This window comes from Pelophylax lessonae (assembly GCF_965119305.1).
Source record: "Pelophylax lessonae genome assembly, chromosome: 10".
NCBI classification, from domain to species: Eukaryota; Metazoa; Chordata; class Amphibia; order Anura; family Ranidae; genus Pelophylax; species Pelophylax lessonae.
The window spans coordinates 917,817-940,372 of record NC_138777.1 but is presented as its reverse complement, the minus strand read 5'-3'; the positions used below and the strand labels follow the sequence as shown (position 1 = coordinate 940,372).

The window sequence follows — 22,556 nt, the reverse complement described above, 5'->3', positions numbered from 1 at the left end:
TTTGAACCTGATGCTTCCGCATACTGCCTTGTCACTGAGACCACCTCCTGCGCTTCCCCAGTCCCAGAGACAAAAACAGAAACGTCATCAGCATAAGCCACAACCTTCAAAGGAGGCTCACCAGCGATGCCCAAAGGTACCCCACACAATGGTCCACTCTCTAGCCTTCTAATGAAGGGGTCGATTGCAAACGCATATAGCAGAGGACTCAAAGGACACCCCTGACGCACACCTGAGCCAACCACAAAGGGCTGCCCAACCCAACCATTAACCAGAGGAAAGCTTTCAGCCCCTTTGTACAAAATCTTGAGCCAATCAATGAAACCCCCCTCCAGGCCATACTTGCCAAGAAGGAGCCATAGGTACTCATGATTAACCCTATCAAAGGCCTTAGCCTGATCCAATGTCAGCAGATATTTACCCCAACCAGCAGCCCTACAACGCTCCAAGGCCTCCCGGACAGCTAACACAGCTGAGAAAGTGCTTCTACCCTGGATTGCGCAGTGCTGGTGATGGGATAACAAATCGCCTGCCACTGATGATAATCGCCAGAAAAAAATCTTTGCCAGTATCTTTCTATCGACATTAAGAAGGCTAATGGGGCGCCAATTCTCAATCATCGAAGGATCTTTGCCCTTTGACAGAAGAACCACTGCAGATTGCCTCATGGAAGGAGGGAGAGAACCCTCATGCAAACAGCCATTAAAAACCTCCGCAAGGTGTGAAGCCAGGATCTTCTTAAAACATTTATAAAATTCGGCTGTCAAACCATCTGGCCCTGGCGTTTTCCTGATGGCTAGTTTATCAATAGCCTGGATCACCTCATCTGCAGTGATTTCATCTGTCAAATTCATCAAAGGAACAATATTTTCCAGACCTGGCGTAGAGTCCAAAAAACTCAACATCCCTGTCCGATCAAGGTTCTTTCCTCCCAGGAGATCAGCATAGTATGACCTGACGACCTCCAGGATCCCTGACCTAGACTTCGTCAGAGAGCCCGTACTGTCCTTCAGGCCATTGACCGTCTTAACTGCTACGCTCTGTTTACAATTCTGGTAAGGGTCAGGCGAATGGTATTTCCCATAGTCCCTTTCCTGAACCAAAGAGGCGTGCCGGTCATATTGATGGGTCCTCAGGAGGAGCTTCACCTCAGAGATCGCCCCAGAATCTCCTCCATTCGATACAAGGCGGTCAAGTTTCCTCCGCAAACGCTGGTAGGTGATATACTTATCTTGCTGTCTCTTTCTCCCTATGGCCTTGAAAAGCCTAACAGTCCGCTGTTTTATAAGCTCCCACCATTCTGACTTACTGTTGCAAAAGTCTAGGATAGTTACCTGTGCCTGAAAAAATTCCTCAAAGGATTGTCTTACTTCCTCGTCATCCAGGAGGGCCGAATTCAATCTCCAGATACCCCTCCCCCTAGGTGGCACGCCTGAGGCATTCAGAGTCAAATATAGAATACAGTGATCAGAAAACTCCACTGCCCGACAAACAGGTGCCGAAAAAGCAGAGTCCTCCTTTAAAAAAAACCTATCTATCCTACTCTGACTATTACCTCGCTGAAAAGTGAACCCCGTGCTGTCTGGGCAGCGCTTAATGTGCACATCTACCAGACCTGCTTCCCTAACCATTGCATTTAGGAAAAGGCTGTCATAGCCCAGCTTATCTCTGAAACCTCTCCTGTCTTTAGGCCTAGTAATGGTGTTGAAGTCACCTCCAAAGATAACCTGCTGAGCCGTAAAAAGAAAAGGCTTAATCTTTGTAAAGAGGCATTTCCTGTCCCATTTTGTCTGGGGACCATAGATGTTAATCAGGCGCAGGTCCTGCCCCCTCACAGAGACATCCAAAATCATGCATCTCCCAATCTCTACCTCAATTACCCGTCGGCATGTTACCATACCGGAAAAAAGGACCGCAACCCCGCTGTAAGGCTCGGCCGCAAGAGACCAAAAGGAGGGACCACGCTTCCACTCCTTCTTTGCCAGATGTATATCAGCCAGATTACTGAGATGGGTCTCTTGCAAAAACAAAATGTCAGCATCAAACTCGCTGAGCAAAAATAAGGCCATATGACGAGCACTCACTGATTTTAAGCTGGCAACATTAATGGTTGCCACTTTTAACGGAGTGGGAACTGCCATTAGGATAATTGAGGCAGCCGTTTCTTAGCCTGACTACTCTCTCTCCCTGGAGAACCAGTGCGCTTCAATGCACCCTGGGACTCATCATCCATAGAAGACGCCGTACTCAACGAGTCCCATTCATCGTCATCATCTGACAGGACCCCAAACTTATTTTTCAAGGGCAAAACCTTAGGACTTTGGGCAACTGAACACCTTTTTTTTTTTCTTTTGCCCTTCTTCCTTTTCTCCTCCAACCATTCCACATCATCCTTGGACAAACTGCAAATTACAGTCTCCCCACTCTTAGCCTCCCCTTCACCCCCACTCTCCCTTACCTTATCTGCCACCAGGCCAGCCTCTTCACCATTTTCCCCACTCCTCTGCATCCCCTGGTCCCCAATAGAAGCCCTGAAATGTCGAGGGGGTGGGACTGGCACTGCACTTGATGCCCCTGCATCAGCACCTCTTGCGGCCTCTGCAATTTTGGAGGACATAGACACAGAAGGATTGGACACATTCTCGGTAACTGATACATGCAAACGCACAGACTGGGGCGCCACAGATTTGGAAGACACTGACACACTGGGAATTGGCACAGACTGGGAAATCACAGACTGGGAAGACACAGGCACACTAGGCAAACGCACAGACTGGGAAGACACAGGCACACTAGGCAAATGCACAGACTGGGAAGACACATGCACACTGGGCATTGGCACAGACTCAGAGGGAATCGCAGGCACCCTAGCTGCTGAGCTCTGAGCATCCTCCATGTCCAGGCGGAAGAACTCTCTCATGAGCTCAGGCTGGTTATGCATTGCCTCTGGACACTGGCTATAAGGATGCCCAACCGAATTGCACAAGTTGCACCTTATAATGTTGCAATCCTTTGCCAAATGCCCTAAATCCTGACACAGAGAGCATTTCATCACTGGACAGGAGGATGCAAAGTGCCCTTTATCCCCACATTTATTACACAGTTTTGGCTGGCCTGGATAAAAGATGGTCAGCCTGTCCCTTCCCAGGAAAGCTGAGGATGGCAGATGCTGGATGACATTATCAATAACCCTCAGTTTTAGCTGCACAGACCATCCCCCCGTCCATATTCCTCGGTCATCCATAATTTTGTGTAAGGGGCTCAGGATGTCTCCATATCTCCTCAGCCATACAGATAAATCCCCTTGTGGTATGGACTCATTGCGCACAAGAATCGTCACCATTTTAATAAGTGGCTGACGTGACACAACTTTGGGGATGAGCCCTCTCCAGTCCGGCAGGCTCCTACACACATGCTCATATTTCTCCCAAAATATGTCCAAAGACTCCGGACGGATAAAGGACAAATCATACTCATAGGAGCCGGTCGGACTGATCAGGGCGAAGATATCTTCGGGTCTAAACCCCATCTGCAGAATCTTATCAACCACAGCTCTCCTATATGGGGGAATACCTTCGCCTTCCCATCTGAGCTGAACCACATTCCTCCTTTTAAATAGTGAGGAAGATAAACCATTTCCATGCTCCCCCCTACCAGATCCTGTAGCAGCACCAGCATAGGTTTTCCTCCCAGACATACCAGTAATTACAGCATTGTCCTTAGACACAGCCACACCTGCTGACAAGGAGCCTGAAACATCCCTTGCAGTCTTTGGAGCAGCAGAGACAAGACCCACCCCCTCCCCCTTCTCTAAGCACTCAGCTGCTTTCCTGGGTTCAATCACAGTTTTTTTTACTGCAGAATCCCCAACAGTTGTAGCACTACTGCTCCCAGCATCTCCTGCACCATTTTCAGGAACAACAGCTTTATTTGGGTCAGGAAAAGCCTTTGCAATGTCCGTGGTGCTCCTCTCTGCAGACACTTCAACCAAAAGCTCAAAGTTATTTTCAGTTTTCCCACCAATCGCATTTAAAGTTTTTTTAGCAGGTGCATCAGGTTGCACTGCATGCTGCAGATTGTCTATGGGTGTGGGCTGACAGCCCATAGCACTACAACCCTCAGCAAGCACATTGTCATTAAAGTTCACATCACCACCTTGCACACACACTGTACCTGCTTGCTGTGTTGTTACCTCTGCAGTGTCATGGCTGATGGTGGGATCAAACTTCCTCCTGGTTGTTGCAGGCTTCATGGTGAATGTTCCTCTCTCCACAGGTCTCTCTTTCATAGGGCGAGGAACGGTATCCATCTCCTCATCTGAGGAATCCGCAGAAAAATGTAACTTTCTTCCATCCAGAGGGGTTTCCAGCTCAGCGATGAACTCCAACATGCCAGTACCCCCCTCAACCTCCTGCTCAGATGTTCCACATTGCTGCTGCAGAGGGAGGGAGACAGAGGCCTCCGCCATTGGGGGCTCAGCAGATGTCTGAGGTGTTGAAGAGCTGGGCTCATCCTCCGGGCCCACTTTCTCACTCTCTGCTGACTCTGTCGGTACCTGCATCTCTTCACTGACTGGGTCACTCTCCATGCTGGAAACGGCTCCTCTCCTCATACGGCTGAAACGTTCCTCATTCCTGTATTTTTCCTTAAAAGCTCCGCTACTTTCCTTCAGAGAGCTCACCAACTCTTTCTGCTTCCTCAAAGCTTGCTCCAAGTCCTTTAATTCAGGCCTCAGAGCCGGTCTCTTCTTACTGTACAGTTTGGCACAATACAACTTTTTCTTTTTAAATTCAGTTTTTAAAGCTGCCAATTTCTCCTCCTCTTTCTCAATCCTTGTCAGCTTGTCCACAATCCTCCGTCTAAAGGTAGATAGGGATTCACCCCTCCTTGGGCCGAGCTCCATGTCTTCCATAGGCTGAGGCCTAGTCTCAGGCCTATCCAGGGGGCCCCCGCCGGGGTCCTCCCCAGGATCCAGCATCCCTCCTGGGGCAGAGAAACAACTCTAGCCCCTGGCTTCTGGAAGCACACGAGCTAAGGAATCAGCAACCTCACACCTCGCTGTCAGGGAGTGGAATGGCAGTTTCCCACCATCCCTGTGCTGAGTTCCCGGGTCTGTACACCCCCTGTGCCCATTATGATGGGTTCCAACCATCCCTGTGCTGAGTTCCCGGGTCTGTACACCCGCTGTGCCCATTATGAGGGGTTCCCACCATCCCTGTGCTGAGTTCCCGGGTCTGTACACCCGCTGTGCCCATTATGAGGGGTTCCCACCATCCCTGTGCTGAGTTCCTGGGTCTGTACACCCGCTGTGCCCATTATGAGGGGTTCCCACCATCCCTGTGCTGAGTTCCCGGGTCTGTACTCCCGCTGTGCCCATTATGAGGGGTTCTCACCATCCCTGTGCTGAGTTCCCGGGTCTGTACACCCGCTGTGCCCATTATGAGGGGTTCCCACCTCTGTGCTGAGTTCCTGGGTCTGTACCCCCGCTGTGCCTATTATGAGGGGTTCCCACCACCCCTGTGCTGAGTTCCCGGGTCTGTACCCCCGCTGTGCCCATTATGAGGGGTTAATTTTGTTTATTGGAAAATCTTACAAACAACAACTTATATACAATAAAACCATAATAAATAAATTAATAAATAACATATTTACAAAATAATTAAATATAACGATACAAAACCAAAAACCAAACAAGAACATAATAAATAAACCGAATAGCGCACAGCATAAACCCTACGAGAGAGCCAGACTAAGGAACATCACCGTCACCATGCATGGAGACTTTTATCAAAAATATATTTTATCTGAAAATCTAGGGGAGTGAAGCAAGGACAGAAAGAAAAGCCGCACACCCCGAGATCAACAGGCAGCAGCTACAGAGTCCTGATATTCCTCCACGCCTTTATCCAGGCCTCCTGCTGCCACCTGTCTTTCTCAAGACCCTAAATCTTCCCAACCTCACCCAGAATGTTCTGCACCACCACCTCAAAAGGGAGGACTTTACTCCGTAAGGATACCTGGCATTGCGCACTCCACGTGAAATAACGGACTACTAAACAAACTAAAAAAAGTGTTTCCAAATCATAATCCCGGCGAGTTTGGAATGCCCCATACACCCACTCTGCATAACTCATATGGGGGAGGAAGGGTACACTCAGAGCCCTCCTTACCCTCTTGTACATCTCTATATTAAAAGGACACTGAAGCAGAAAAAGATCCATGGACTCCACCGCTCCTCCACACTCTACTCTCGGGCAGCCCGATCATTCACAGAGAGAAACTTCAGGTTGCCCTTCACATATAGTTTTCCATGGAAAGCGAGCCAAGCCTGATCCCTAAACTTCATTGGGATTCTCTCCAAATTAATCAAACGCAAACCCTTCCCCAAAACCAGGCTTGGACAATCCCTTAAGGCCAGTGGTTCGCAAAAAACAGAGCTCATGATCCGCTTCTCAAGAAGTTTCCTTGGAAGAGATCTGATCTCCCCTGCCGTTACTTGCCACTGCCGAAGTATTTTCAAACACGGGGCAATATAAGCCGGGAGGTTATCATGCTTGACCCTCAGGCTTTTCACTGGCCCACCATTTTCCCAGTTTCGCAAAACGGGCCTAAACCAGGACTGGAAAATACCCACCCACCCAGGAGGTCTCTCTGCCAACATGTTACCCAGGTTATACTTTACAAACATCAGAGAGAAAAAGACTACAGGGTTGATCATTCCTAGACCACCCTCCCGCCTAGGAAGATAAGTCACACTCCTTTTGACAAGGTTTATTCTGTTCCCCCATAACAGCTGGAAGAAACAACTATAGATCCTGGTATAGAGAGACACTGGCAAAACGCAGACAAATCTGACATACAGAAAAATTGGAATCAGGTAACCTTTGATCAGATCAACCTTTTACCTTAAGGAAAACCACCAACTTTTCCAGCTCGCCACCTTGGCATTGGCATTCTCCAGCCTGTTCACCCAATTTGCATGACCATAGTCACCTGGGCCAAATTCAATGCCTAGAACTCTAATTTTTTGTTGGGGCTCTGGGAAGTCGTCCGGGAGAACAAAGCTCTCACCTTCCACGCCCATCCAGAAAGCTTCACACTTGTCCTGTTTGACCTTTGAACCTGATGCTTCCGCATATTGCCCTATCACTGAGACCACCTCCTGCGCTTCCCCAGTCCCAGAGACAAAAACAGAAACGTCATCAGCATAAGCCACAACCTTCAAAGGAGGCTCACCAGCGATGCCCAAAGGTACCCCACACCATGGTCCACTCTCTAGCCTTCTAATGAAGGGGTCGATTGCAAACACATATAGCAGAGGACTCAAAGGACAGACCTGACGCACCTGAGCCAACCACAAAGGGCTGCCCAACCCAACCATTAACCAGAGGAAAGCTTTCAGCCCCTTTGTACAAAATCTTGAGCCAATCAATGAAACCCCCCTCCAGGCCATACTTGCCAAGAAGGAGCCATAGGTACTCATGATTAACCCTATCAAAGGCCTTAGCCTGATCCAATGTCAGCAGATATTTACCCCAACCAGCAGCCCTACAACGCTCCAAGGCCTCCCGGACAGCTAACACAGCTGAGAAAGTGCTTCTACCCTGGACCGAGCAGCAGTGCTGGTGATGGGATAACAAATGAGGGGTTCCCACCATCCCTGTGCTGAGTTGCCGGGTCTGTACACCCGCTGTGCCCATTATTAGGGGTTCCCACCATCCCTGTGCTGAGTTGCTGGGTCTGTACACCCACTGTGCCCTTTATGAGGGGTTCCAAACATCATGTGGGCGGGGTGTTTTCAGTGTTATGCAAATAATGACTTTCAGGGAGTCTATACTCATATAGGCTTTGGAGGTAAGGGGTTGGAGTAGAGGGGGGGGGAGGGAGACAATAAGGGCGGAGCCTAATAATATCTTTATTATAGCTTCCACTATGCAGAGCGGGAGGTCGGGGAATGATTTTATGTAGAAGAGAATTACAGAAAAGGACTTGGGGAGGGAAATGGGAAGAGGGACGTAGTGGGCGGGGACACAGAGAAGGAACGGGAAGGATACCTTGAAGGAGTACTTGCGGTTGATGCGATCCTCAGGGCCCGCGGGGGAGATGATGTATCCTGGAAGCGGAATACTGCCGAGAATGGACTCCTCCTTCATATCTGCGGGAGGAAATCGGAGAATCAGAGCGCTCGCTCCAGGATAACAGAGCGGGGGCTGGGCGGATTTCCTGACCGCACTTCTCTTTATACATCACCCAGCACCTCAGCAATTCACACCCCTATACCCCACTACACTCTGCACACCCCTATACCCCACTACACCCCACACACCCCGCTACACCCTGCACACCCCTATACCCCACTACACCCCGCTACACCCTGCACACCCCTATACCCCGCTACACCCCACTACACCCTGCACACCACTATACCCCGCTACACCCCACTACACTCTGCACACCCCACTACATTCTGCATACCCCACTACACTCTGTACACCCCTATACCCCGCCACCCCACTACACTCTGTACACCCCTATACCCCGCCACCCTACTACAATCTGCACACCCCTATACCCCGCCACCCCACTACACTCTGCACACCCCTATACCCCACCACCCCACTACACTCTGCACACCCCTATACCCCGCCACCCCACTACACTCTGCACACCCCTATACCCCGCTACACCCCACTACACTCTGCACACCCCTATACCCCGCTACACCCCACTACACTCTGCACACCCCTATACCCCACTACACTCTGCACACCCCTATACCCCGCCACCCCACTACACTCTGCACACCCCGCTACACCCCACTACACTCTGCACACCCCTATACCCCACCACCCCACTACACTCTGTACACCCCTATACCCCACCACCCCACTACACTCTGCACACCCCTATACCCCGCCACCCCACTACACTCTGCACACCCCTATACCCCGCTACACCCCACTACACTCTGCACACCCCTATACCCCGCTACACCCCACTACACTCTGCACACCCCTATACCCCGCCACCCCACTACACCCTGCACACCCCACTACACTCTGCACACCCCTATACCCCGCCACCCCACTACACTCTGCACACCCTATACCCCACCATCCCACTACACTCTGCACACCCCTATACCCTGCTACACCCCACTACACTCTGCACACCCCTATACCCCGATACACCCCACTACACTCTGCACACCCCTATACCCCACTACACTCTGCACACCCCTATACCCCGCCACCCCACTACACTCTGCACACCCCGCTACACCCCACTACACTCTGCACACCCCTATACCCCACCACCCCACTACACTCTGTACACCCCTATACCCCGCCACCCTACTACAATCTGCACACAACACTACACTCTGCACACCCCTATTTCCCGCTACACCCCACTACACTCTGCACACCCCTATACTCTGCTACACCCCACTACACTCTGCACACCTCTATACCCCGCTACACCCCACTACACTCTGCACACCCCTATACCCTGCTACACCCCACTATACCCTGCTACACCCCACTACACTGTGCACACCCCTATACACTGCTACACCCCACTACACTGTGCACAACCCTATACACTGCTACACCCCACTACACCCTGCTACACCCCTATACCCTGCTACACCCCACTACACTCTGCACACCCCTATACCCCGCTACACCCCACTACACTCTGCACACCTCTATACCCTGCTACACCCCACTACACTCTGCACACCCCTATACCCCACCATCCCACTACACTCTGCACACCCCTATACCCCGCCACCCCACTACACTCTGCACACCCCTATACCCCACCATCCCACTACACTCTGCACACCCCTATACCCCGCCACCCCACTACACTCTGCACACCCCACTACACTCTGCACACCCCTATTTCCCGCTACACCCCACTACACTCTGCACACCCCTATAGCTCTCTGCATTCCACTACACTCTGCACCCCGCTACACCCCACCACACTTTGTACACCCCTATACCCCGCTACACCCCACTACACTCTGCACACCCCTATACCTTGCTACACTCTGCACACCCCTATACCTTGCTACACTCTGCACACCCCTACACCCTACTACACTCTGCACAACCCCTACACCCCGCTACTCCCCACACACCCTGCACAACCCTATACACCGCTATACCCCACTACAATCTGCACACCCCTATACCCCGCTACACCCCACTACACTCTGCACAACCCTATACCCCGCTACACCCCACTACAATCTGCACACCCCTATACCCCGCTACACCCCACTACACTCTGCACACCCCTATACACGCTACACCCCACTACACTGTGCACACCCCTATGCCCCGCTACACCCCACTACACTCTGCACACCCCACTACACTCTGCACACCCCTATGCCCCGCTACACCCCACTACACTCTGCACACCCCTATACCCCGCTACACCCCACTACACTCTGCACACCCCTATACACGCTACACCCCACTACACTGTGCACACCCCTATGCCCCGCTACACCCCACACACCCCACTACACTGTGCACACCCCTATGCCCCGCTACACCCCACTACACTCTGCACACCTCTATACCCCGCTACACCCCACTACACTCTGCACACCTCTATACCCCGCTACACCCCACTACACTCTGCACACCTCTATACCCCGCTACACCCCACTACACTCTGCACACCTCTATACCCCGCTACACCCCACTACACTCTGCACACCTCTATACCCCGCTAAAACCCCACTACACTCTGCACACCCCTACTTGCTTACTGCTATACCCCGTATGCCGCTACACCCCACTACATTCTGCACAGCGTTGTACCCCACAGCATTTCCAGTACTGAGCAGAGCATTGTATTATCTGTATATACTCTGGTGCAGCATGACACATTGGGGGTGGAGAGAGATGGAATGTGACACCAAGACAAAGAATTTCACAGAGAAGGAATATAATATACCAAAAATTGGGGGGGGGGGTGAAAAGGTAGAATCCACCTCCCCACAGAATATGCAGAGCCAAAGAAGGTGATGTAATGGGACAATCCCTCCCCAGTGTGTGCAGTCCTAGACAGAGATGTAATAGAGTGACCACTGCCCCCCACCCCCCCACCAGAATGAGCCAGAAAAGTGGTAGTAAAGAGGGTGACCCCGGAATTCCTCCCCATGAGCAGAGCCATAAAAGGAGGTAATATGGGGGTGACCTCTAATCCCCCCTACACCCATATTGTGTACAGCCCCCGCAGAATGTGTAGAATCCTAAAATGAGGTGTAATGGGGGGTGACCCTTGACCCTCCACTTGACTCCCTAATGTTCCAGAGTCAGAGGGATGTACTCCTGACCCCCTCTTTCCAAAGAATGTACAGAGCCATAAAGAGGGATGTAATGGGGTAAACCTGACCCCCACCCCCAAAATGTGCAGAGCCATAAAAGGATTCATGGGGTGTCCCCTGACTCTCCCCCTCAGAATGTACAGAGTCATATAAGGGGATGTAACGAGAGCGACCCTTAACTCGCCCAACCCCAGAATGTGCAGAGCTACAGAAGGAGGTATAACGGGATGATCCTCAACCCACCACCCCACTCCCTGCTATTTCCGAACAGAGTAAGCGAAAGTGACCCCTTCCCCCACCCCCAAAATATGCAATCATAAAAGGGAATTAATGGGGTTACCCCTGATCCCCCTACCCAGGAAGTGCAAAAGAGGATAAATAAGGCGACATCCCCCCAAAATGTGCAGAGCCATAGAAGGGAATGTAATGGGAGTGACCTCTGACCTCTCACCTTTGTAGTAAAATAGGCAATAGTCTGACAGAAGGAACCACCTCCTCTTCCACAGCTTCATCCCTGAGCTGTCCTATAGAAGAGATCAGCACAGAGTCAGCCAGAAACATATATACAGTATATAGAATATATCTCCTATAGGGAAGATCAGCACAGAGACATATATATACAGTATATATAGAATATACAGTATCTGACAAAAGTAAGTACACCCCTCCCATGTGACAACACTGAAGAAATGAGACTTTGCTACAATGTAAAGTAGTGAGTGTACAGCTTGTATAACAGTGTAAATTTACTGTCCCCTCAAAATAACTCAACACACAGCCATTAATGTCTAAACTGCTGGCAACAAAAGTGAGTACACCCCTAAGTGACAATCTCCAAATTGGGCCCAATTAGCCATTTTCCCTCCCCGGTGTCATGTGACTCGTTAGTGTTACAATGTCTCAGGTGTGAATGGGGGGCAGGTGTGGTAAATTTGGTGTTATCGCTCTCACTCTCTCATACTGGTCACTGGAAGTTCAACATGGCACCTCATGGCAAAGAACTCTCTGAGGATCTGAAAAAAAGAATTGTTGCTCTACATAAAGATGGCCTAGGCTATAAGAAGATTGCCAAGACCCTGAAACTGAGCTGCAGCACGGTGGCCAAGACCATACAGCGGTATAACAGGACAGGTTCCACTCAGAACAGGCCTCACCATGGTCCCCCAAAGAAGTTGAGTGCCGTGCTCAGCGTCATATCCAGAGGTTGTCTTTGGGAAATAGACGTATGAGTGCTGTCAGCATTGCTGCAGAGGTTGAAGGGGTGGGGGAGGGGTCAGCCTGTCAGTGCTCAGACCATACGCCGCACACTGCATCAAATTGGTCTGCATGGCTGTCATCCCGGAAGGAAGCCTCTTCTAAAGATGATGGACAAGAAAGCCCACAAACAGTTTGCTGAAGACAAGCAGACTAAGGGCATGGATTACTGGAACCATCTCCTGTGCTCTGATGAGACCAAGATAAACTTATTTGGTGTCAGATGGTGTCAGGCGTGTGTGGGGGCAACCAGGTGAGAAGTACAAAGACAAGTGTGTCTTCCTACAGTCAGGCATGGTGGTGGGAGTGTCATGGTCTGGGGCTGCATGAGTGCTGCCGGCACTGGGGAGCTACAGTTCATTGAGGGAACCATGAATGCCAACATGTACTGTGACATACTGAAGCAGAGCATGATCCCCTCCCTTCAGAGACTGGGGGGCAGGGCAGTATTCCAACATAACGACCCCAAACATCTCCAAGACGACCACTGCCTTGCTAAAGAAGCTGAGGGTAAAGGTGATGGACTGGCCAAGCATGTCTCCAGACCTAAACCCTATTGAGCATCTGTGGGGATCCTCAAACAGAAGGTGGAGGAGCGCAAGGTCTCTAACATCCACCAGCTCTGTGATGTCATCATGGAGGAGGGGAAGAGGACTCCAGTGACAACCTGTGAAGCTCTGGTGAACTCCATGCCCAAGAGGGTTAAGGCAGTGCTGGAAAATAATGGTGGCCACACAAAATATTGACACTTTGGGCCCAATTTGGACATTGTCACTTAGGGTTGTACTTACTTTTGTTGCCAGTGGTTTAGACATTAATGGCTGTGTGTTGAGTTATTTTGAGGGGACAGTAAATTTACACTGTTATACAAGCTGTACACTCACTACTTTACATTGTAACAAAGTGTCATTTCTTCAGTGTTGTCACATGAAAAGATAGAATAAAATGTGAGGGGTGTACTTACTATAGAGGAGATCAGCACAGAGACATATATACAGTATATAGAATATATATCCTATAGAGACCCCCCCTGCTCTCTGTGGAGAGAAGGAATCACTATCGGACACACTCTCACATATAGTATCCGCCATGTTGTGTGAACTCCAGAGTCGGGACTCACCTGTTTGTAGAGCCATCCTTTCACCAGGACCGGGACATTGGGGTTCCTCTTGATGGACTGATCTCTCTTACCGAAGCTGTACGCTTTACTGTTGGACTTCAGAACCTGGAGAGACGAAGGAACATTGGTGAAGATCTCTCATTTCCTGGAAGGATCACATTCACCGATCAACAAGAGACAGCAAAGACTGGAGAACAATGGGGGGGGGGGGGTAATGTTCCTGGGGTAATAGAAGCCGCCGGTACCAACAATGAGAGGATTGTCATTGGAAGCCAACATTTCCCTGAACAATGCGCACAGTCCGCACTCCAACCAACGGGGAACGCTAAATTCCAGTGATCGGTGCAGAAAGAATGGATTTGTATCAAGGTAAAGAAATCTAAAGTTGATGGAGGATCAGAACCAACCCCCCCCTCTCCCCCTATTTATTTAAATACATTTTAAGTGCAGCAGTCCTTCGTTTTTCCTGTGTCTCTCTCTCTCTCTATCCATCTGCACATAACATATATATATATATATATATATATATATATATATCTACACATTGCGCCCAGAGATGCAAGAATCTATTCTACAATCAAAAGTAACCATCTTCATATATATATATATATATATATATATAATCCGCATCCAGGGCCATCTTACTGAATGGGTACGCTGGGCAGTTGACCGGGGGCCCCACTTGCCCGGGGGGCCCCACCTGCCCAGCGACCCAGCCAAGCATTAGTGCCGATACCCGTTTGCATCCCACCGCAGAAATTAGCAGGTGGCAAGCACCTGTCGGCCCTGCGCTGCTGTCAGGCCACTTGGGCCATGGAGGGGGAGCCCAAAATTGCAGGAATGCCTGTCCGCCTCTACGGGAACAGACACACACAGGACAGCTGAGTCTGACTCCTGTCCATGTGTGTGTTCTCCAGACCCAGCCGAACTTGGAAGCTGCCATTAGGCTTGCACTGCTGTACCAAAAAAAATTGGACCCCCATTGTGTACTCCTACACAGATCCAAGGAACACGACCCCCATCATATACTCCTACACAGATCCAAGGAACACGACCCCCATCATATACTCCTACACAGATCCAAGGAACACGACCCCCATCATATACTCCTATACAGATCCAAGGAACACGACCCCCATCATATACTCCTACACAGATCCAAGGAACACGACTCCCATCATATACTCCTATACAGATCCAAGGAACACGACTCCCATCATATACTCCTACACAGATCCAAGGAACACGACTCCCATCATATACTCCTACACAGATCCAAGGAACACGACCCCCATCATATACTCCTTTACAGATCCAAGGAACACGACCCCCATCATATACTCCTATACAGATCCAAGGAACACGACCCCCATCATATACTCCTACACAGATCCAAGGAACACGACCCCCATCATATACTCCTACACAAATCCAAGGAACACGACCCCCATCATATACTCCTACACAGATCCAAGGAACACGACTCCCATCATATACTCCTACACAGATCCAAGGAACACGACCCCCATCATATACTCCTTTACAGATCCAAGGAACACGACCCCCATCATATACTCCTATACAGATCCAAGGAACACGACCCCCATCATATACTCCTACACAGATCCAAGGAACACGACCCCCATCATATACTCCTTTACAGATCCAAGGAACACAACCCCTATCATATACTCCTATACAGATCCAAGGAACACGACCCCCATCATATACTCCTATACAGATCCAAGGAACACGACCCCCATCATATACTCCTTTACAGATCCAAGGAACACGACCCCCATCATATACTCCTATACAGATCCAAGGACAACGACCCCCATCATATACTCCTGTACAGATCCAAGGAACACGACCCCCATCATATACTCCTTTACAGATCCAAGGAACACGACCCCCATCATATACTCCTACACAGATCCAAGGAACACGACCCCCATCATATACTCCTGTACAGATCCAAGGAACACGACCCCCATCATATACTCCTACACAGATCCAAGGAACACAACCCCCATCATATACTCCTACACAGATCCAAGGAACACGACCCCCATCATATACTTCTATACAGATCTAAGGAACACGACCCCCATCATATACTCCTACACAGATCCAAGGAACACGACCCCCATCATATACTCCTACTCCTACACAGATCCAAGGAACACGACCCCCATCATATACTCCTATACAGATCCAAGGAACACGAGCCCCATCATATACTCCTATACAGATCCAAGGAACATGACCCCCATCATATACTCCTTTACAGATCCAAGGAACACGACCCCCATCATATACTCCTATACAGATCCAAGGAACACGACCCCCATTATATACTCCTATACAGATCCAAGGAACACGACCCCCATCATATACTCCAATACAGATCCAAGGAACACGACCCCCATCATATACTCCTACACATATCCAAGGAACACAACCCCCATCATATACTCCTACACAGATCCAAGGAACACGACCCCCATCATATACTCCTACACAGATCCAAGGAACACAACCCCCATCATATACTCCTACACAGATCCAAGGAACACGACCCCCATCATATACTCCTTTACAGATCCAAGGAACACGACCCCCATCATATACTCCTACACAGATCCAAGGAACACGACTCCCATCATATACTCCTATACAGATCCAAGGAACACGACTCCCATCATATACTCCTTTACAGATCCAAGGAACACGACCCCCATCATAAACTCCTACACAGATCCAAGGAACACGACTCCCATCATATACTCCTACACAGATCCAAGGAACACGACTCCCATCATATACTCCTACACAGATCCAAGGAACGAGACCCCCATCATGTACTCCTATACAGATCCAAGGAACACGACCCCCATCATATACTCCTTTACAGAGCCAAGGAACATGACCCCCATCATATACTCCTATACAGATCCAAGGAACACGACCCCCATCATAAACTCCTATACAGATCCAAGGAACACAACCCCCATCATATACTCCTACACAGATCCAAGGAACACGACCCCCATCATATACTCCTTTACAGATCCAAGGAACACAACCCCCATCATATACTCCTACACAGATCCAAGGAACACGACCCCCATCATATACTCCTTTACAGATCCAAGGAACACGACCCCCATCATAAACTCCTATACAGATCCAAGGAACACGACTCCCATCATATACTCCTTTACAGATCCAAGGAACACGACCCCCATCATATACTCCTTTACAGATCCAAGGAACACGACCCCCATCATATACTCCTATACAGATCCAAGGAACACGACTCCCATCATATACTCCTACACAGATCCAAGGAACACGACCCCCATCATATACTCCTACACAGATCCAAGGAACACGACCCCCATCATATACTCCTACACAGATCCAAGGAACACGACCCCCATCATATACTCCTTTACAGATCCAAGGAACACGACCCCCATCATATACTCCTTTACAGATCCAAGGAACACGACCCCCATCATATACTCCTACACAGATCCAAGGAACACGACCCCCATCATATACTCCTTTACAGATCCAAGGAACACGACCCCCATCATATACTCCTATACAGATCCAAGGAACACGACCCCCATCATAAACTCCTACACAGATCCAAGGAACACAACCCCCATCATATACTCCTACACAGATCCAAGGAACACGACCCCCATCATATACTCCTACACAGATCCAAGGAACACAACCCCCATCATATACTCCTACACAGATCCAAGGAACACGACCCCCATCATATACTCCTTTACAGATCCAAGGAACACGACCCCCATCATATACTCCTATACAGATCCAAGGAACACGACCCCCATCATATACTCCTACACAGATCCAAGGAACACGACCCCCATCATATACTCCTACACAGATCCAAGGAACACGACCCCCATCATATACTCCTACACAGATCCAAGGAACACGACCCCCATCATATACTCCTACACAGATCCAAGGAACACGACCCCCATCATATACTCCTTTACAGATCCAAGGAACACAACCCCTATCATATACTCCTATACAGATCCAAGGAACACGACCCCCATCATATACTCCTATAGAGATCCAAGGAACACGACCCCCATCATATACTCCTTTACAGATCCAAGGAACACGACCCCCATCATATACTCCTACACAGATCCAAGGAACACGACCCCCATCATATACTCCTATACAGATCCAAGGACAACGACCCCCATCATATACTCCTGTACAGATCCAAGGAACACGACCCCCATCATATACTCCTTTACAGATCCAAGGAACACGACCCCCATCATATACTCCTATACAGATCCAAGGAACACGACCCCCATCATATACTCCTGTACAGATCCAAGGAACACGACCCCCATCATATACTCCTGTACAGATCCAAGGAACACGACCCCCATCATATACTCCTATACAGATCCAAGGAACACGACCCCCATCATATACTTCTATACAGATCTAAGGAACACGACCCCCATCATATACTCCTACACAGATCCAAGGAACACGACCCCCATCATATACTTCTACTCCTACACAGATCCAAGGAACACGACCCCCATCATATACTCCTATACAGATCCAAGGAACACGAGCCCCATCATATACTCCTATACAGATCCAAGGAACACGACCCCCATCATATACTCCTACACAGATCCAAGGAACACAACCCCCATCATATACTCCTACACAGATCCAAGGAACACGACCCCCATCATATACTCCTATACAGATCCAAGGAACACGACCCCCATTATATACTCCTATACAGATCCAAGGAACACGACCCCCATCATATACTCCAATACAGATCCAAGTAACACAACCCCCATCATATACTCCTATACAGATCCAAGGAACACGACCCCCATCATATACTCCTTTACAGATCCAAGGAACACGACCCCCATCATATACTCCTATACAGATCCAAGGAACACAACCCCCATCATATACTCCTATACAGATCCAAGGAACACGACCCCCATCATGTACTCCTATACAGATCCAAGGAACACGACCCCCATCATGTACTCCTATACAGATCCAAGGAACACGACCCCCATCATGTACTCCTATACAGATTTGAGAAACACAACCCCTATTATGTACCCCTCAGCCCCTCCATATACAGATCCGTGGAGAACGACCCCCATCATCTACCCCTTCAGCATGCACAGAGGAGGTGTAGGGGACCCCGCGGTATACAATCTCCTCTCTGGGGGTTCGGAGTCGTCTGTCTCTCTCAGGCGGGTTTTGGGCTGAATTTGGAGTATTTTTGAGATAGAAAACATTTATAGTGAGATCGGAGTTCCTCCTCAAATAAGAAGAGTGCAGCAAATAATTCCCCGTATACAAATAATAAACGCCTTATTTGTTTACCCCCCCCCCCCATGTGCCGGAGTCCCGGATGCACAGATTTCAGCACACAGAGTCTTTCCTCGGACTGCGCTGTCGTTTGAATTGCAAATTTCCTGAAAGCAAACAAAACCCACGACATCCATCTGCAGGAGATCCAGCCGGCACCTTCCCCTATCAGTGATGATAAATTAGAGCGTTTAACACTAACTGCTGATTGTGCTGACTGTCTGACATGTGAAATGTCCCTCAGAGACTTCAAGGACAAACGCGTGTATGGGGGTACAGGGGACCCCCATAATGTTCTCTAAGGAACATCAGAAGGAGAACTTACCTTGGGAGGGGGCCTGGCGTCGGCTGTGGACGTGGTGACCGCGGTGGAGCCCTCACTCACCATGCTGTACGGTCTTTGGTTCAGCTGCTGTGGAGACATGATCCTGCAGAGAGAAGACATTGACACCATTAACCTGTCCTCACCGGCATCACAGCCCCACACCACCAATGCCTACTGTGCCCGGGGGGGGGGGGGGGGAGGGGGACTGCAGGGAACAAACTGGGGGGCTGCAGGGAGAATGCTGTGCCCGGGGGGGGGGGACTGCAGGGAACAAACTGGGGGGCTGCAGTGAGCATGCTGTACCCTGGGGGGGCTGCAGGGAACAAACTGGGGGGGCTGCAGGGAGAATGCTGTACCCTGGGGGGGGGGGGGACTGCAGGGAACAAACTGGGGGGCTGCAGTGAGAATGCTGTACCCTGGGGGGGGGGGGGGACTGCAGGGAACAAACTGGGGGGCTGCAGTGAGAATGCTGTGCCCTGGGGGGGGACTGCAGGGAACAAACTGGGGGGCTGCAATGAGAATGCTGTACCCTGGGGGGGGACTGCAGGGAACAAACTGGGGGGCTGCAATGAGAATGCTGTACCCTGGGGGGGGGGACTGCAGGGAACAAACTGGGGGGCTGCAGTGAGAATGCTGTACCCTGGGGGGGGGACTGCAGAGAATGCTGTGCCCGGGGGGGGGGGGACTGCAAGGAACAAACTGGGGGGTTGCAGTGACAATGCTGTGCCCTAGGGACTGCAGGGAACATACTGGGGGCACTGCAGTGAGGATGCTGTGCTCCGGGGGGGGGGAGGCTGCAGGGAATGTACTGGGGGGGGGGCTGTGGTGAGGGGGCTGTGCCCTGGGGGGGGGGAGTGACTGCAGTGAGGGCACATTGCTCTGCCTGGGGGAGAATGACTGCAGAGGGGTAATTGGTGGGGAGAAGAATGCAGTGATGGCAATGTGCTGTGCTCAGGGGGAAGGTAGGGGGTTTGTAGAATGACACTGCAATGAGGGCCAATTGTCATGTCCAGGATGGGGGGAAGGGGGGGCTTGGTTTTGCTGTGCCTGGGGGTGGAGTGAGAGCCCTGTGCTATGTTCAGGGGTGGGGGCAGTGACTGAAGCAAGGGCTCTGTGCTGTGCCCAGAAGGTAGGGTGAGTGACTACAGGTGGTGCCTGGGGGTAGGGGAGTGGCTCTGTGCTGTGCCGTGGGGTGAGGGGAGCAACTGCAGTGAGGGCCCTGTGCTGTGCCCGTAAATGGGGGGGGGGAGTGGCTGCAGTGAGGGCCCTGTGCTGTGCCCGTAAATGGGGGGGGGGGGGAGTGGCTGCAGTGAGGGTTCTGTGCCCAGGGGGTGGGGGGAGTGGCTGCAGTGAGGGTTCTGTGCCCAGGGGGTGGGGGGAGTGGCTGCAGTGAGGGCTCTGTGCTGTGCCCAGGAAGGGGGGGGGGATTGGCTGCAGTGAGGGCCCTGGATTGTGCCTGGAAAGAGAGGGGGTGAGTGGCTGCAGTGAAGGCCCTGTGCTTTGCCTGGGAAGGGGGGGGGTGGCTGCAGTAAGGGCCTTGTGCTGTGCCCAGGAAAGGGGGGGGGTGGCTCTAGTGAAGGTGCCATGCTGTGCCTGGGGGTTAAACTGCAGTGAGGGCACATTGCTCTGCCTGGGGGGAGAATGACTGCCGTGGGGTTTTTGGGGATTGGCTGCAGTGAGGGCTCTGTGCTGTGCCCGGGAAGGGGTGGGGGCAGTGGCTGCAGTGAGGGCCCTGTGCTGTGCCCGGGAAGGGGTGGGGGCAGTGGCTGCAGTGAGGGCCCTGTGCTGTGCCCGGGAAGGGGTGGGGGCAGTGGCTGCAGTGAGGGCTCTGTGCTGTGCCCGGGAAGGGGTGGGGGCAGTGGCTGCAGTGGGGGCTCTGTGCTGTGCCCGGGAAGGGGTGGGGGCAGTGGCTGCAGTGAGGGCTCTGTGCTGTGCCCGGGAAGGGGTGGGGGCAGTGGCTGCAGTGGGGGCTCTGTGCTGTGCCCGGGAAGGGGTGGGGGCAGTGGCTGCAGTGAGGGCCCTGTGCTGTGCCCGGGAAGGGGTGGGGGCAGTGGCTGCAGTGAGGGCTCTGTGCTGTGCCCGGGAAGGGGTGGGGGCAGTGGCTGCAGTGGGGGCTCTGTGCTGTGCCCGGGAAGGGGTGGGGGCAGTGGCTGCAGTGGGGGCTCTGTGCTGTGCCCGGGAAGGGGTGGGGGCAGTGGCTGCAGTAAGGGCCTTGTGCTGTGCCCGGGAAAGGGGGGGTGGCTGCAGTGAGGGCCCTGTGCTGTGCCCAGGGGGTGGGGGGATTGGCTGCAGTGAGGGCCCTGTGCTTTGCCCGGGAAGGGATTAGCTGCAGTGAGGGCCCTGTGTTGTGCCCGGGAAAGGGGGTACAGTATGTGTGGGAGCGCAGGCTCTCTGTGTATAAGTACAGGATGAGAAAGCAGAGTTCAGGAAGCAGTCAGTGCGTCCTCCAGGCGGGGAGCACTGAGGAATTTCGGGTGTCAGAGATCTCCCTCCTGATATTTGCTGTCTATAAGGAAAGAAGAACCATCGACCTCAATATATTTCCTCTATTTTTCATAATTGGCGCACAGCTTCCATCGGCCGTCCTGGGAGCAGCTTAATGAGCGGGAATGATTTACACTGAACAGCGAACATTACAAGGATCAGGAAGGCTGACGGGGCATCAATATTCTTCCCAGAAGAGCGCAGCGTGAATAATTCCCTCCCACCGCCCAATGTTCAATACATCCTAATGATGCCGCTTATATCGCTCTGTGCATCCTATGGACAGCGGGCCCCCGGAGTGTAACTTCTATCCAGGAGGTAATAAAGCGGGCCCCGGAGTGTAACTTCCATCCAGGAGGTAATAAAGCGGGCCCCGGAGTGTAACTTCTATCCAGGAGGTAATACAGCGGGCCCCGGAGTGTAACTTCTATCCAGGAGGTAATACAGCGGGCCCCGGAGTGTAAATCCCATCCAGGAGGTAATTAAACGGGCCCCGGAGTGTAACTTCCATCCAGGAGGTAATAAAGCGGGCCCCGGAGTGTAACTTCTATCCAGGAGATAATACAGCAGGCCCCGGAGTGTAACTTCCA

General features: G+C 51.3%; 1 protein-coding gene across 1 annotated transcript in view; it reads right to left on the bottom strand.

Moving 5' to 3' along the window:
• The window catches only part of LOC309565555 (uncharacterized protein), a gene marked incomplete at its 3' end in the record, with an annotated part of 83,045 nt that overhangs the window by 16,850 nt on the left and 43,639 nt on the right, over window positions 1-22,556 (bottom strand). Inside the window, exons 3-6 of the mRNA XM_082270512.1 lie at window positions 19,483-19,585; window positions 13,728-13,832; window positions 11,805-11,877; window positions 8,055-8,155 (exon numbers count right to left, since the gene is read on the bottom strand). Of these exons, the coding sequence (XP_082126638.1) occupies window positions 8,055-8,155; window positions 11,805-11,877; window positions 13,728-13,832; window positions 19,483-19,585 (382 nt within the window). The remainder of the gene's footprint in view (window positions 1-8,054; window positions 8,156-11,804; window positions 11,878-13,727; window positions 13,833-19,482; window positions 19,586-22,556) is intronic.